The sequence below is a fragment of the Vicugna pacos genome, chromosome 13 (assembly GCF_048564905.1).
Source record: "Vicugna pacos chromosome 13, VicPac4, whole genome shotgun sequence".
NCBI classification, from domain to species: Eukaryota; Metazoa; Chordata; class Mammalia; order Artiodactyla; family Camelidae; genus Vicugna; species Vicugna pacos.
Genome location: NC_132999.1, coordinates 30,790,801 through 30,806,767, shown reverse-complemented (window position 1 = coordinate 30,806,767; position 15,967 = coordinate 30,790,801). Strand labels below are relative to the sequence as shown.

The 15,967-nt window shown below is 34.2% G+C and overlaps 1 protein-coding gene across 3 annotated transcripts in view; it reads right to left on the bottom strand.

Annotated features, from left to right (window-relative positions):
• FAF1 (Fas associated factor 1) overlaps positions 1 to 15,967 on the bottom strand; it is a 378,065-nt gene that overhangs the window by 253,609 nt on the left and 108,489 nt on the right. For all 3 annotated transcript variants that reach the window (XM_031684245.2, XM_006200466.4, XM_072974476.1), the window contains one exon: positions 11,081 to 11,286. In XM_031684245.2, the coding sequence (XP_031540105.1) occupies positions 11,081 to 11,186 (106 nt within the window). In that variant the 5' untranslated portion in view covers positions 11,187 to 11,286. The remainder of the gene's footprint in view (positions 1 to 11,080; positions 11,287 to 15,967) is intronic.

The following is a 15,967-nucleotide window of genomic DNA, read 5'->3' as shown; positions in this document are numbered from 1 at the left end:
TGAGCCCTTAATTTTCTCAATTGGTACTACTCTGTGCCAAACATGTGCTTGGAAAAAGAATTTAGAGAAGAATAAGACCTTGTCTCTGAGTTTGAGAAGTTAACATTCATGAAAGAAAACTGAAACACAAAGAAACAGTAAGATGTTTTAAAATCCATTTTGAAAGTATATACAACATTTTATGGGATCATAGCAGATGAATTAAATTAACTATGTCCATGGAGGTTAGAAAAGGCTTCATAAAACAGAGATGTTTATGTATGGTATGGAAAGATAGGTATGAGCGTTCTAGAAAACTAAAACAAGAAAGGGCAAATCAAATAGAATACAGCAAATAAGGAACCACTGAAGAATATGAGGAGATTTGCATTCTAGAAAGATCACTATGGGGAAATTGTGTAACATACAGACTAGAGGAAGAACAAAACTGAAAGAATGGAAAGTGGATGGAGGAATTATTTCAATAACTCATGAAAGAAATTAATTCCTAAACTGTAACAGAGGGGATCAAAATAAAGGAGGGATTCAAGTGACACTGTGATAAAACTAACTGAACTTAATCAATCAAAAGCAGTGAAAAAACTGTGTGGGAGGGAGGAGGGGTGGAATACTTCCAACAATCCCAAATATCTCTGAGTATGCCTTCCATAGTGATGCACATCAACAAACCAACAGTGAACACAGAGAAGGTCCATGACATGATTCTGCAACTGTCATATAATTCATAATAAGAGAATAAGCATAATCCAGAACAAAGAAAAAACTAGAACAGTTAGGAGAAGCAAGAGAAAGGTACATATTGTACAATAGTAATCTGTGGTTTACAATTCAACTTGAACCAAATTTTATTTACAATATGTTTGTTAACTATTTTAACTGTATTTGTTTTCAAACAGAATGATATGACTGCTTCCACTCAACCATACTTTGGCACAAGTCTGCATTTCCAGTAAATTATAAGTTTACAAAATGTGATCCCTAGAAATTGTATCATCTATTTCTATAAGAAAGTTTTAAAATAGTTCTGTGGTCATATTCTCCAAACTAAAACAGAATTAAAGTGCAGCATTTCTGATCACCATCCTTGAAATAAGCAAGGGACTTCACTCCAAGTCAACTAATGAAAAAATGATTCAAGTGGATCAAAATATCCATGAACTTCCACCATATTCCAAATATTCTATCAACAAAAAGAACTACATCAACTTCAAAGATATGCTGTTAACTACACAGCCACATGCTACATAATAGCAGTTAAAATTTATTTAATATAGGATTGCATTTTAGTTTTCTTAAAACAGATAAAAATCTGAAATAATGTTATGATTTTAAAAAGTGTGATATGGCACTAAGTTCTTTCTCTTATGATAATAAATATATTCATCACTATACCGAGAAGTAAAGGCGTATTAACACCCTACTAATACAACAAGAATGACTTAGCAATATTACTGAAAATCCATATGATCAATAAGCATGGTCAATTCTGACTAATTACTATTGTAAAAATAAATAGAACTATCTTTCCAATGTCAGTAAATAGGTTTTGACGGTTTTAAAAATATAAATTCATTTTAAGTATCAACACAGAGATTTAGAAACTATCAAAAAAAGAACCAAACATAAATTTTGGAGCTGAAGAATATAATAAATGAAAATTTCACTAAAGGGGCTCAAAAACAGACTTGATCAACCAGAATAAAGAATCTGTAAACTTAAAGACATATCATTTGAAATTATCCAAAGGAGACAAAAGGATAAAAAAAAAAAGAGTGAAGAAAATATAAAGGCCTTATGGAACACCATTAAAGGACGAATATATGCATTACAGGAGTCACAAAGGAAAAGAGAAAGAAAGGGGAAGAGAAAGCATATTTGCAGAAATAATGGTTGAACACTTCCCATGTCTGGGAAAGAAAAGACATGCAGATTTACAAACACAAATGATTCCAAAAAGGATAAATCCTAAGAAGCCCACATCAAAACACATTAAAACAAACAAACAAACAAAAAACCTGTCAATTTAAAGGACAAAGAGAAATTTGAAAACAGCAAGAGAAAAGCTTGTCACATACAGGGAGCCCCCACAAAACTGTCAGCTAATATTTCTCAACAGAAATCTTTCACACCAGAATAAAGTAGGATGATATATTCAAAGTGCTGAAAGAACAAAATTGCCAAACAAGAATACTATGTCCAGGAAAACTGTCCTTCAAACATTAGAGTGGAATAAAGACTTTCCCAGATAAACAAAAGCTGAAAGAGTTCATCAACAACTGGCCTGCCTTGTAAGAAATGCTAAAGAGAGTACTTCAAGTTGCAACAAGAGGACACTAGAGAGCAACAAAATACTTTAATAGTGATGCTTATTAAATCACTTAATCTGGTACAGGAGTTAAAAGACAAAAGTATAAAAAAAGTAACCTATAAAATATGTTAATGGATACATAATTTGAGAAGATGCAATCTGTGACATCAGTAACTTAAAAGGAAGAGAGAGTAGAAGAGTAGAGTTTTTGTATATGATTGAACTATACAATAAAACAGATTGTTATAACTGTAAGATGCCTTCTGTAAATCCCATGGTAACTGTAAAGAAAATACCTATAGAAGATACACAAAAGACAGTGTGAAAAGATTCAAAATATAACACAACAAAAATAATAAAAAAACACAAAGGGAGACGGCTAGAGGAAAAGAGACAAAAAACAAACAAACAAACAAACTAGCAGACAGAAAGGAAATAACTGACAAATGGCAATAGTAAGCCCTTCCCTATCAGTAATTACTATAAATGTAAATGGATAAAACGTGCCAGTCAAAAGACAGAGACTTGCTAAATGTGTTTAAAAAAAATGTCTACAAGAAACTTTAGATTCATAGGCTCAAAGTGAAAGGTGGAGAAAAAAATATTCTATGCAAACAGTAACTGAAAGAGACCAGCATGGTCATACTTATATCAGACTAAATAGATTAAGTCCAGAGATGTCACAAGACCATCAACAGATGATTGAATTAAGATGTGAGATATATATATGCTGTGCGTGTGTGTGTGTGTGTGTGCGTGCGCGCGCGCGCGCGCGCGCACTGGAATATTACTCAGCCATAAAAAGGTATGAAATATTGCCATTTGCAGCAACATGGAGAGACCTAAGAATATTATGTTTAGTGAAGTAAGTCCGATGAAAACGGCAAATACTATGTGATATCACTTATATGTGGATTCTAAGAAACGAATACAAAACACGAACAGACCCACAGACATAGAAGATAAATTTATGGTTACAAAAGGGGCGAGGGAGTCGGGGAGGGACAAATTAGGCGTATGGGATTAGCAGATACAAACTACTATACAATAAAATAGACAAGCAACAAGGTTCTACTGTATAGTACAGGGAATTATACCCAAAATCTTATAATAATCAGTAGTGGAATATAATCTGCAGAAATACTCAATCACTATGCTGTACACCTGTAACTAATACAATATTGTAAATCAACTGTACTTATTTAAAAATAACTCAGAAAAAAAGTCATGAGAGAGAGAAAAATATTATATAATAATAAAAGAGTCAACTCACCAGAAGATGTACCAATTATATACATATATGTACCCAACATCAAAAAACCCAATATATAAAGCAAACAATGGAAAATCTGAGGGGAGAAATGTACAACACAGTAATAGCAGAGGATTTCAATAATGGATAAAACTTCCAGAGAAGAGATAAATAAGGACTTGAACAATACTGTAGACAAAATGGACGTAAGAGATATATATACAAAACATAACACCCAACAGCACCAGAATACATGTTCTTCTCAAGCACACATGGATCATGCTCTAGCATAGGTATCACGTTAGGTCAAAAACAAGTCTTAAATTTAAGGAGGAAAGAGTAGAAGGAAAGTGCTATTGATTTTCATTTCAGTATATTGTGGCTGAAAACATGCTTGGTATGATTTCAATTTTCTTAAATTTGCTAAGACCTGTTTGTGACCTAACATGTCATGTATCCTGGAAAATTCACAAACGTGGAAATTAAACAACTTATGCTTGAACAACCAATAGGTCAAAGAAGAAATCAAAAGAGAAATTAAAAACTATCTTGAGACAAATGAAAACAGAAATACAACATACCAAATTTACGGAATGCAGAAAAAGCAGTACTAAGAGGAAACTTTATAGCAGTAAATGTCTATATTAAAAAAGTAGAAACGGCTGAACTTTATACCTCAAGTAACTAGAAGAAGAGAAACAAACTAAGCCCAAAGTTAGCAGAAGGGAGGGATTAAAAAGATTAAAGCAGAAATAATTTAAATATAATAAGAAAACAGCAGGAAAAAAAATCAATGAAACTAAGAGCTAATGTTTGAAAAGATCAACAAAACTGATGAAACTTAAGCCTAAGTCAGAGAGAGATCCAAATAAAATCAGAAATGAAAAAGCAGATATTACAACTGATGCCACAGAAATAAAAGAATCACAGAGATTACTATAAACAATTATAAGCCAAAAAACCAGAATAACCTAGAAGAAATGGGTTAATTCCTAGAAACATATAATCAACCAAGGCTGAATCATAATGAAAGAGAAAATCTGAACAAACTTATAACTAAATAAGGAGACTGAATCAGTAATCAAAAACCTCCCAACAAAGAAAAGACTAGTACCAGATGCCTTCGTCGGAGAATTCTACCAAATATTTAAAGAAAAAGTAACATCAATCTTTCTCAATCTCTTCCCAACTCTGAAGACAAAGGAACACTTCCAACTCATTTTATGAAGTCAACATTACCCTGATGCCAAAGCCAGACAAAGACACTATAAGAAGAACAAAAATAATGAAAATCATCAGGCAAATAGCCTCATGAATACAGATGCAATAATCCTCAACCAAGTACTAGAAAACCAAATTTGTCAGCACATTAAAAGAATCGTACACCATAACCAACCAGAATTTATCCATGGGAGGCAAGCATGGTTCAATATATGAAAATCAATCAATGGTGACATACCATATTAACAGAAAAAAGGGAAAAGTATCACATGATCATCTCAAAAGTTATACAAAAAACATTTGACAAGGTAGCATGTCGTGATAAAAACACTCAGCAAACTAGGAACAGAGGGAAATTACTGCAACATAATAAAGGCCATATATGAAAAGTCTACAGCTAACATCATACTTAACACATTGACTGTCCACTGTGGATCAAGTGTGTTTCCTGCAGGGCCCAAATTCACACTTCACTGAAGTGTGACTCACTAACACTATGTGTGCTTATAATTAATCTGTTTTTCCAATATAATTGGAATTTTTTTAAATTTTCTTATTTTCAATTATCAACCTCTTTACAGTTTTATTTCTTCTTGGAATGTCATTATTCTGCATTCAGGAAATGAAACAGTCTGGGATGAAGTTGCATTACTTTGATATTCGTTAGCTCTAGAGTGATACATGATCCAATTAGTAGACTCGATAGACAAAGCAGTTTTTTAGAGTGGTACTCTTCCTTCACCTGCTCTGTTCAACTCAGCTAGGCAGTTTTATTCTGTGTCTCAAAGTCTATGCATCTTTCAAATATCATTCTGTGATTTTTTGTATCTTTACAACATGTCAATGTAAAAGTACAGCTGAAAGTGACACTAGTAGTGACAATAAAGTGATCCAAGTCTGAAGAAGATTTATAAATAAAATTCTGTGAAAGTCAAGCTCAGAAAATGAGAAAGATGATGCTGAAGTTGAAAACGCTTATGAGGTCTTAGAACAATTAGGTGTAGAAGAAAATGAAGAAATAGATGATGATGAATGATGGCGTGCTGGACAGTATGCAGTGGAAAGAGTTTACTTGCAAACAGAAGTCATTTATATTCACAGGAAAAAGTGGACTTCTGACAGAATTATCTCATGATATCAGCCCAGGTGAAGTTTTTGCTATTTTTAGATAACAAAATAATAAACTTCAGGTAAAGGAGACAAACAGATATATGGAACAAAAATTACTTCAACATCTAAATATGGAATATAGTCAAATAAAGAGGTGGAAATCTACTTCTTCCGAAGAAATTAAAAAACTCCTTGCTCTTCTGATTTCGGTAAGTCTAGTGAAACCAGTATCTATGACTAAATATTGGTCAAAAGACCCCTTTTACAATTTCACACTGCCGTGTACCATAATGCCTCAAAATCATTTTAAATTATTATTATCAAATTTGCACTTTGCAAATAATGAAATGACTGAAAGTGGTAATAGTCTTGTAAAATAATACCATTGATTAATGCTTTGACTAAAAATTATCAAAAATGTTTTCACTGGGCCCAGATATTGTAATAGATGAGACAATGGTTCTTTGGAGGGGAAGGCCCATATTTAAATAATATATACCAAATAAAACACATAAATATGGAATAAAATTATTTAAGTTATGTTTAACTGAAAGGTTATACGTGGTCAATAAAAATATATTCTGGACAAGAGTCTAGTGGAGATTAGCTCAAAATGTTTGCAGTAAGCTTGAAGAAAAATTACTGAATGAAGGATGCAGTAAGTTCTACATTAGCTATGAGTTGGTCCTAAAATTTTTGACAGATTCAGTACAATCCCTATCAAAATCCTAATGGCATTTTTTTGTGAAAATCGAAAAACAATGTTATTTGATAAAATTCAACACCCATTTATGATAAAAACTCTTACCAAGATGGGTATAAAGGGAACACATCTCAACATAATAAAAGCTGTTTATGACAAACCCACAGACAGCCTAATACTCAACAGTGAAAAGCTGAAAGCCTTCACTAAAATCTGGAACAAGACAAGGATGTCCACTCTCACCACTTCTCTTCAGTATAGTATTGGAAGTCCTGGCCTCAGCAGTCAGGCAAGAAAAAGAAATTAAAAGGATCCAAATTGGAAGAGAAGAGATAAAACTGTCACTATACGCAGATGACATGAAACTATATTTAGAAAACCATAAAAGCTCCACACAAAAACTACTAGGGCTGATAAAAGAATTTGGCAAGGTAGCAGGATACAAGATTAACATACAGAAATCAGTTGCATTTCTTCACACTAACAATGAAATTACCAGAAAAAAGAGAGTAAAGAAAAAATCCCTTTTAAAATCGCATCCAAAACAATAAAATACTTAGGAGTAAATCTGACCAAGGAGGAATTTCCAGAATATATAAATAGCTCATACAACTTAATAACAAAAAAAGAAACAACCCAATCCAAAACTGGGCAGAACACCTAAATGATCAATTCTCCAATGAAGACATACAAATGGCCAATAGGCACATGAAAAAATGCTCAACATCATTAACCATCAGAGAAATGCAAATCAAAACTACAATGAGGTATCACCTCACACCAGTCAGAATGGCCATCATTCAAAAGTCCACAAACGATAAATACTGCAGATGGTGTGAAGAAAAGGGAGCCCTTCTACACTGTTGGTAGGAATGTAGTTTGGGGCAGCCATTATGAGAAACAGTATGAAGATTCCTCAAAGAACTAAAAATAGACCTACTCTATGATCCAGCAATCCCACTTCTGGGCATATATCCTAAGGGAACTCTTAATTTAAAAAGATGCATGCACCCCAACGTTCACAGCTGCACTATATACAATAGCCAAGACATGGAAACAACCTAAATGTCCATAGACAGATGACTGGATAAAGAAGTTCTGTTATATTTATATAATGGAATACTACTCAGCCATAAAAAGATTAAAATAGTGCCATTTGCAGCAACATAGATGAACCTAGAGATCATCATTCTAAGTGAAGTAAGCCAGAAAGAGAAAAACACCATATCCTATCACTCACATGTGGAATCTAAAAAACAAAAGAAGGAAAAGAAAAGAAAAGAAAAGAGAAGAAAAGAAAAGAAAAGAAAAGAAAAGAAAAGAAAAGAAAAGAAAAGAAAAGAAAAGAAAAGAAAAGAAAAGAAAAAATAGGACACTAATGAACTCATCTACAAAACACAAACAGACCTGCAGACATAGTAAACAATCTATGGTTACTGGGGGAAAGGGAGTGGGAAAGGATAAATTTGGGAGTTTGAGATTTGCAAATGTTAGCAACTATGCATAAAAACCGATAAAAATCAAATTTCTTCTGTATAACACAGTGAACTATATTCAATATCTTATAATAACCTTTAATGAAAAAGAAAATGAAAATGAATATATGTGTATATATGCATGACTGGAACATTAATGCTGTACACCAGAAATTGACACATTAAAATATATGTATTAAAAAAAAAAGAAAAACAATGCTAAAATTCATATGGAACCACAAAGGACCCCAAAAGCCAAAACATCTTGAGAAAGAAGAATGAAGTTTGATTTCAAAACATTTTACAAAGTAATCAAAACAGTATGGTACTGGCACAAAGACGGAAATAGAGACCAACGGAATAGAATAGAGGGTCCAGAAACAAACCCACACGTGTAGGTCAAGTGATCTTTGACTAGCGTGCTAAGTCTACACAATGGGGAAAGGACAGTCTCTTTAACAAATGGTGCAGGGAAAGTTGGATATCTACACACAAAAGAATAAAATTAGACCCTTATCTTACATATACCCAAAAATTAACTCAAAATGGATTAAAGATCTGAAACTATAACACTCCTAGAAGAAAATATAAAGAAAGACTATAACATTGGTCTTTGCAATGATTTCTTGAATATGACATGAGAAGTATAGAAAACAAATGTAAAAATAAACAAGTAGAGATTACTCTAACCTAAAAAGCCTCTGTGCAGTAAGGGAAACAATCAACAAAGTAAAAAGGCAACCTACAGAATGAGACAATATATTTGCAAACCACATCATCTGTTAAGGGGTTAATACTCAAAATAAATAAGAAATCCTATAATTCAACAGCAAAAAAGTAAACAGCCCAATTTAAAAATGGACAAAGGGCTTGAAGAGATATTTCTTCAAAGAAGACATACAAATTACTAACAGGTATAGGAAAAGATGCTCAGTAACACTAATCATGAAATGCAAACCAAAACCACAACGAGATATCACTTCATACATGTTAAGATGGCCATTACATCAGCCACCAAAGCAGCAATGGGACTCTCATGCAGCATCTCCAGAGACACTCTGGGCTTCAAGCATTACCCCAGACCTTATAGTCAAAGCTGATTTTAAAATGTCAAAGGACTTTTCTAGAAATGACAAGATGCTCTTCACGTTGGAGAGTTGGATGTTCCTTGGTTCCTCTGTTAGAAACAGTTTACATACCTTATTGTGCAAGTGAGTTCTATAGTATTTCAGTAAAAAGTATTTGTGGCATAAATAAATAAATAACTAATTAAAAATTATTATTTTATAAAAATAGAAACAAAATATCAGAAAATAACAAATGTTGGCAAGCATGTGGAAAAACCGGAACCCTTGCACACTATTGGTGGGAATGTAAAATGGTGCAGCTATGATGAAAAAGTGTATGGAGGCTTCAAAACAACTAAAATAGAGCTAACATATGATACAGCAATCTCACTTCTGGGTATTTATCCAAAAGAAATGAAAGCAGAGTCTCAAGAGAGATTTGCAGTCCCATCTTCACCGTAACATTATTCAAAATTTTCAAGAGGTGGAAACGACATAAATGTCCATCAACAGCTGAACAGATAAAGAAAATGTGATACATACATACAATGGGATATTATTCAGCTTTAAAAAAGACAGAATCCTGTAATATGCTACAACATGAATGAACCTTGAGGATATCATACTAAATTAAATAAGCCAAAAGGACAAATGTTGCATGATTCCAATTATACGAGATATTTAAAATAGCCATACTCATAGAAACAAAGTAGAATGATTGCTGCCAGGGTGCTGGCAGGAGGGGAAAATAAGGAGTTGCTGTCAGAGTTTCAGTTATGCAAAATGAAAAATTCTAGAGATCTGGTACAACAATGTACCTGTAGTTAATAAAACTATACTGTACATAACTCATTTATATATATATTTTACCACATTGGGGGTAAAAATGTATGTACAGGAGACTATTTTGAGGCATGGGGATAGGCAAGGGGAGAAGGGGCAAGGGGTGAAGGGGCTAGACTAGGAGAGGAATCCAGACAAAAAAAGACACAAGTACAAAGTCCCTGAGCTAATAACCTATTCAAGGAACTAAAAGAAGTCAGTTATAACTTAGGCATGGAAAGCAAAAGGAGAGTGGTAATAGATGAAAACAAGAAATGTGGCAGGGCCTAATCAAGCAGGGACTTACAGTCCATGTTAAAATATTTGAATTTTATCATAAAAGCAATGGAGAGTTTCTAAATGGTTTTAAAATAAAGGAATGACAATCTGATTAGGGTTTGGGAACAATCAGTCTTTTAACAGCCTTGTTTTTTCTCTGTAACGTATTTCAATTAATAAATTACATAAAATTAGGAAAAGATCTCCCCAAAAAGTAATAAAAGCAAAATTTCAGAATTATCTGGAATTAAGATTTATGGCAAAACTATATTAAAACAGAAAGTAATAAAATTTCTGGTTCTACAACAAACATGGATCAAATAATCTGCATCAAACATAAGTTCAACATAGCTTCTCTACAGAATGCTGGTAAAGTCTGTCCCCAAATGGCAGGCATACACTCTGAATCTCCTTTGAAAGGACAGTATTAAAGGATTTAATCAATTCACAGGAAACATAATGATGGAAACATGCCTTATTTCTGATCTTTCATTAACCATAGTACAAAAAATCAGTGAGCTTCAGCTATAAAAATATCAATATACTTAATACTGGTATCAACATACTTAATAGTTATAGTATTTTTTTAAACTCCCAGATGTTTGATTTGTATCTAAAACAGCATCATATACCCTTCTGCACATGTGGAACAAAAGAGTTCTCAAACTTACCTCAATCTCAAGACAGCATTTAAAATTAGAGCAAAATAATCTAAACAGAAAAATGTCAGTTTCAGTTTGCTTTTCCCCCCCTTCTTGTTAGCAGTCCACTCAAAAGAAAACATAAGCTAAATGTTTATCTAAGAAACTATTTATGAAGGCTCTATGGTAGGAAAAACCTTACCAACAGTACAGCTGTCTTCAAGTACCACATCTACATTTCTGTCTCTATATTCAACCCTGAAGTCCAGCATTCGAGGTTGCCTTTCTACAATTTGCCTAGATGGCATTACAGGTCGAAATGCTGAAGAGGAAGAGGGAGCAGGAGCTGGAGCTGGGTGACTTGCTGGATCAAATGCAGGTCCTGGTATGGTCTCACCTCCATAATCACTGAAATATTAACATAAAAGAAGGATTATCATCAACCAAATTACTACAGATTACCACTAACAACCATATTCGGCTTGTGTTCGTATCAAATTTACCTACCTGTGCATCAAGGACTAACTTAAATTCTAATTCTTCCACAAAATCTCTCCCAGTGACTGAAAGCCACATTACTCTTCCTTCCATCCTTGTCATTGTATGGCTGTTAGCAATGTCATACACATCATTTAATTAGACTTCTGCCTTATATCGTTATGATGCTGGTAAAACGTTGTATTACACTCTATGAATTACAGAATGTCTTAACTTTCATTTACTCACAGAATCATTATTTGATTCATTAATTCTACTTTCCACAAAAATTATTTTGAAACTTTATCATCCTTCAACTTCTACTCTCCCTCGCACTCCTAAGTCATAAAAGACATTTTTTCTACCTTGCAGAGAATCAGATGCCATCAGCAACAAATTCCCTTATCTTTATGACAAATCCCGAAACTAGCCAACATATATGCACTCTCTTTCTCTAAAATAGAGAAGACACCATTCTATCTATGCAGAACCTAAAATCATCTTCTCATTAGCTTTACACTATGGATCATCCCTTTCCTTCTAGTGTCTCAACATCTTCTCTTCTGGATTCTCCTCAAAAACATTTAAGCATGTTTAAATCTCTCCCTCCTTAAAGCATAAAATGAAATTCTGGCTGTGTCCACTTAATAGCTGTCTCATTTGTAAAATGGGAAAATTAATTATATGTGTAAGGATCAAATCAGATAATGTATATGAAGAGCTTAGAACAATGCCTGGTATCTAGTAAGATCTTAAATCTCAAACTCAGTAGAGCCAAAGTTGAAACCATTAACGTTTCCCAAGCCTGATTCTCCTCCATTATTCTTCCAGTCAGCGGACTAAGCTAAAAACCTCTGGCATTATCCCTGACAGCTTCTCTCTCAGCTCCCACATTTAATTAATCCTTTCCATTTTACCTCCTAAATATCTTTTAGATAAGTCATCCACCTTTCCTCTCTGAAGCTGCCACTCTAGTCCAAGCCACAATCACCTCTCATGCGGACTAATGCAACAGCCTCCTAACTAATCTCTCCATATGTACTCTTGCTCCTCTGCATCTCATTCCATGCCTTCAACAGATGTCTTCATTTCATTTTCTTCTATACTCCCCTTTGTTCTTCAAACAAATTGTCAAAGTGGCCTACAGGGCCCTGTTTAATCTGAATCCTATCTACCTTCCCAGTCTTATTCTTTGCCATGCTATCTTCATCTCTCAGTGCTAACAGGCACAACAGCCTTTCATTTCTTCTGTCTTACCTTGATCTTTCCCATTTCAAGAGGGAACATAAACTATTCCTTCTAAGAATATTCTTCCTTCCTATCCCACTCCAAAATTCCATCTTTCTTCTAGCTAATTACACTTATCCTTCGTATCTCAGACTGTTTCTCAACTCAGAACATGTTTTACTACCTCAGACTAGTTACTCCTCACCATTATCAGTAATTATGAAGCTCACACTTGTGTTTTAAATGGCTATATCATCTGCCCTGAGCTTGAGATTTTATACACAAAAGTACACAAATATTTGACAAACTAATAAGTAAAGGAATAATTATAAATAATTTAGTTTTTTAATCTGACTTAATTTATTATATATATATATACAGTCACCAGATTTTTTCCCCCTCAGTGGGAGGGAACATAAGGAATGCTCCTATTGAAATATCATTACTGTATATTTCCACCACCAGAACTACAAGGTCAGTTTTAAAATCTCTTTCTTCTCAACCTGAATTTAAGGAAAAACAGTGGCTGGAAGGCTGAATAGGAATAACAAGAATGACCAAAAAACATGTCAAAGTTAAACACTGTTTATACAATTAATAAGGAGAAAATATGTACATTTACTTCACAATATTGCTTTGATCAGTGTTTATCACATTATAGATTACATAATTGATTTAGTGGTTGTGATAAGTCTTTAACAGAGTAAGGAGTAAGAATAAGAATAAGCAGAAGCATAAGAATAAGCATAAGAATAAGAATAAAAATAAGAATAAGGGAAGGGAAGGAAAGGGAAATTATCAGTATGTCACTTAATAAGTATTGTTTTATAAACTTTTAATTCTAGGCCATATTTGTAGTATGCATGTTTTGGATTCCAAGCATTTCTCACTGTAGGCCTTCATCAAAAAAGTATGAAAGTGACTAGCTCAGTTCAGACACTCTAGTAATCTCTGAGCCAAAGACAAAAACCTATCCTTTCTCCCAGTTGTTACATTCCAGGAAGGAAGACATGACAACACAATGTCCAAAGCAGGAAGAAGTTGGAACCTGAAGTGAGCTTGTAAGTATCTATGAACAGAATCTGTGCAATGATATTCCATATCTCTAAATTTTGTCACAACTTCTCAGAACCTAAGAAAAACAGACGTTAGTAGGCTGGTGGTCACTGACTTACTGTTTTCTTAACTCCAAATTCACCGTTCTATAGTCTATTCTGTAATGCAAGGGCTAGGATTCTACAAAATTATATTTTTCCTTTGGCATATGGTTTCCTGATAGACTCTGTCAAATAGAGGATACTAGATAGAGATTAGCAGTTAGGAGGAGAGAAGGAAAGACCTCTTTCTTCCTATCTGCATGCATTTCCATTAGCATTAGCCTGTAACTTTCAGTTTCCCGCTTTTTACAGCACTCTTACAACCAGTTTCTTGATATTCCCACTAATGCACAAGTAGTGGCTGGACAGTATACATTTCACAGAGGTCTGATCTCCAGCTCCAAAAGTCCCTCTGAGCTTCAAAGTTCTGTTAATCCTTTTGTTCCCTAGACCTTCAAGTGGTAACTTCCTGAAGCAGTTATTATATCTAGATTACTTCAGTTTTACTTTTTTGCTTTTTCAGTCTTCCACATCTGTGTAACCAATCCTAAATTAAATTCCCTCTGTTAAAATATTCTGGTGTGGTTTCATTTCCTTGATAACAGAGGTGTCCCAGGAAACATAGGATAAAGCAATTGGCTTGATTATATATGGCCTTGACCGTCAATGCACACTGCTGAGCTCCCTGCCAATGGAAAATGGGATACTAGTGATCCAAGTCATGCAATGGCATAATGATTAATTAAATTATCGCTATTGAAACAAGTGCCTAAGGAGACAAAATGACTGTCTTGACTTGACCATTATGCTGGTAATAATGACAAGAAGGACTATGGGTAGGCTGCTTCTGACTCTAATGGAAATGACACACTTGGAGTTTTTAACTTTCATTTCAATACAAGATAAGAAAGTTATAGAGTTTTTGAAGTTGCACTTTAAAAAGTTTCTTATTTCTTGCAACCACAGGTATGATCCTCCTAACAAACAGACTCAAAATTTAATTTTGCAGCTTGTACGCTTACAGTCAAAGTTGAACATACATACTCTCTAAGTCTCTTTTGTGAAAGTTAAGCCCCAGTTTTAGAAGGAGTGAGACCCTAAGATGTGGAATGGGGATACCTGAGTGAACTCAGATGAAGGCTGGAATCTTGAACCCCAGGAGTCTCTTTTGAGTCTTTTTTGTAAATAGAAATAGCTCCTCCTCCCATGACAGAAAGTTAGCCTATTCTTGCTTGAAAACTATTAATACTCTTACCTGAGACAGCTGCCTTGAAAGGGGATGTCTATTCTCAGACCTACCTCCACCATTCCCTAATGCCTCTGAAAACAGATACAGGCATGCTCCAAGAAAACAAGTACTGTGTCTTAAATGAAAGAAGATAGCTTACATTCAAACGTAAGTATAAGATTTTGATAAATTATATCAGCAAAAACCCAGGGAATAGTTGTAGAATTGAATCTGAAGTGCATCTTACCAAAAGAGATTGGACAGGGCCAAATATAACATATTTGCTTAAGCAGCTTTAAGTACCTCTAATTGTTTGTTTGTGACTGAATTAAACTTAAGTCCCAAAGGAGCCTACATATAATGAAATGCCCAAACTTTCCTGGCAAAATATAAAAGAAATTCAGATGTTTAGAAAAATACAAATGCTGGAGTGGATTTACCATGCACAACCTGATTGTGTATACATCCCCCCATTAAACTGTCCACGAGGTTCCAGAGAACACTGCACTAAAGCATTGAAAAATATATGAGTAAGGGAACCTGCATTCTTGAAAAACTCTATAGTGGCTGTCATCTGTGGGTTGGGACTGACATGGGGAGATGATATCACAGAAAAAGACTCCCTAATAGGCATGATGAGATCCCAGAGTACAGAGGTCAAAGAGTAGAGTTTAATAAGAAAAAGGTGGGAAAAACCATGTTAACTGACAGCTGGACAAAATGTGGCAATCAGAAGATTTCAACCTGAAGAGATCTCTAGTACTGCTTAATCGAACATGGTATTTCTAAGACACAAAATTAAAAGTCAGTTGACTAAAATATTGCATGAACTATAAATAGTAGAAACCTAGACCTGGCAGCCTAAATTCCAACTTCCATAACTACAATGGAGACTCACAGACACTCTCAGTTTCCAAACACAAGTTGGTTCACAGACATAAAGTCCTTGATTTTCCAAAGAAAATGTAGCAGAGCCACACATATATACTGTAATTTTTCCTCAGGACTTGCCAGAGGGCTGTAGTCATTTACTAGGGGTTTGTGTACTGATAAAAGGAAA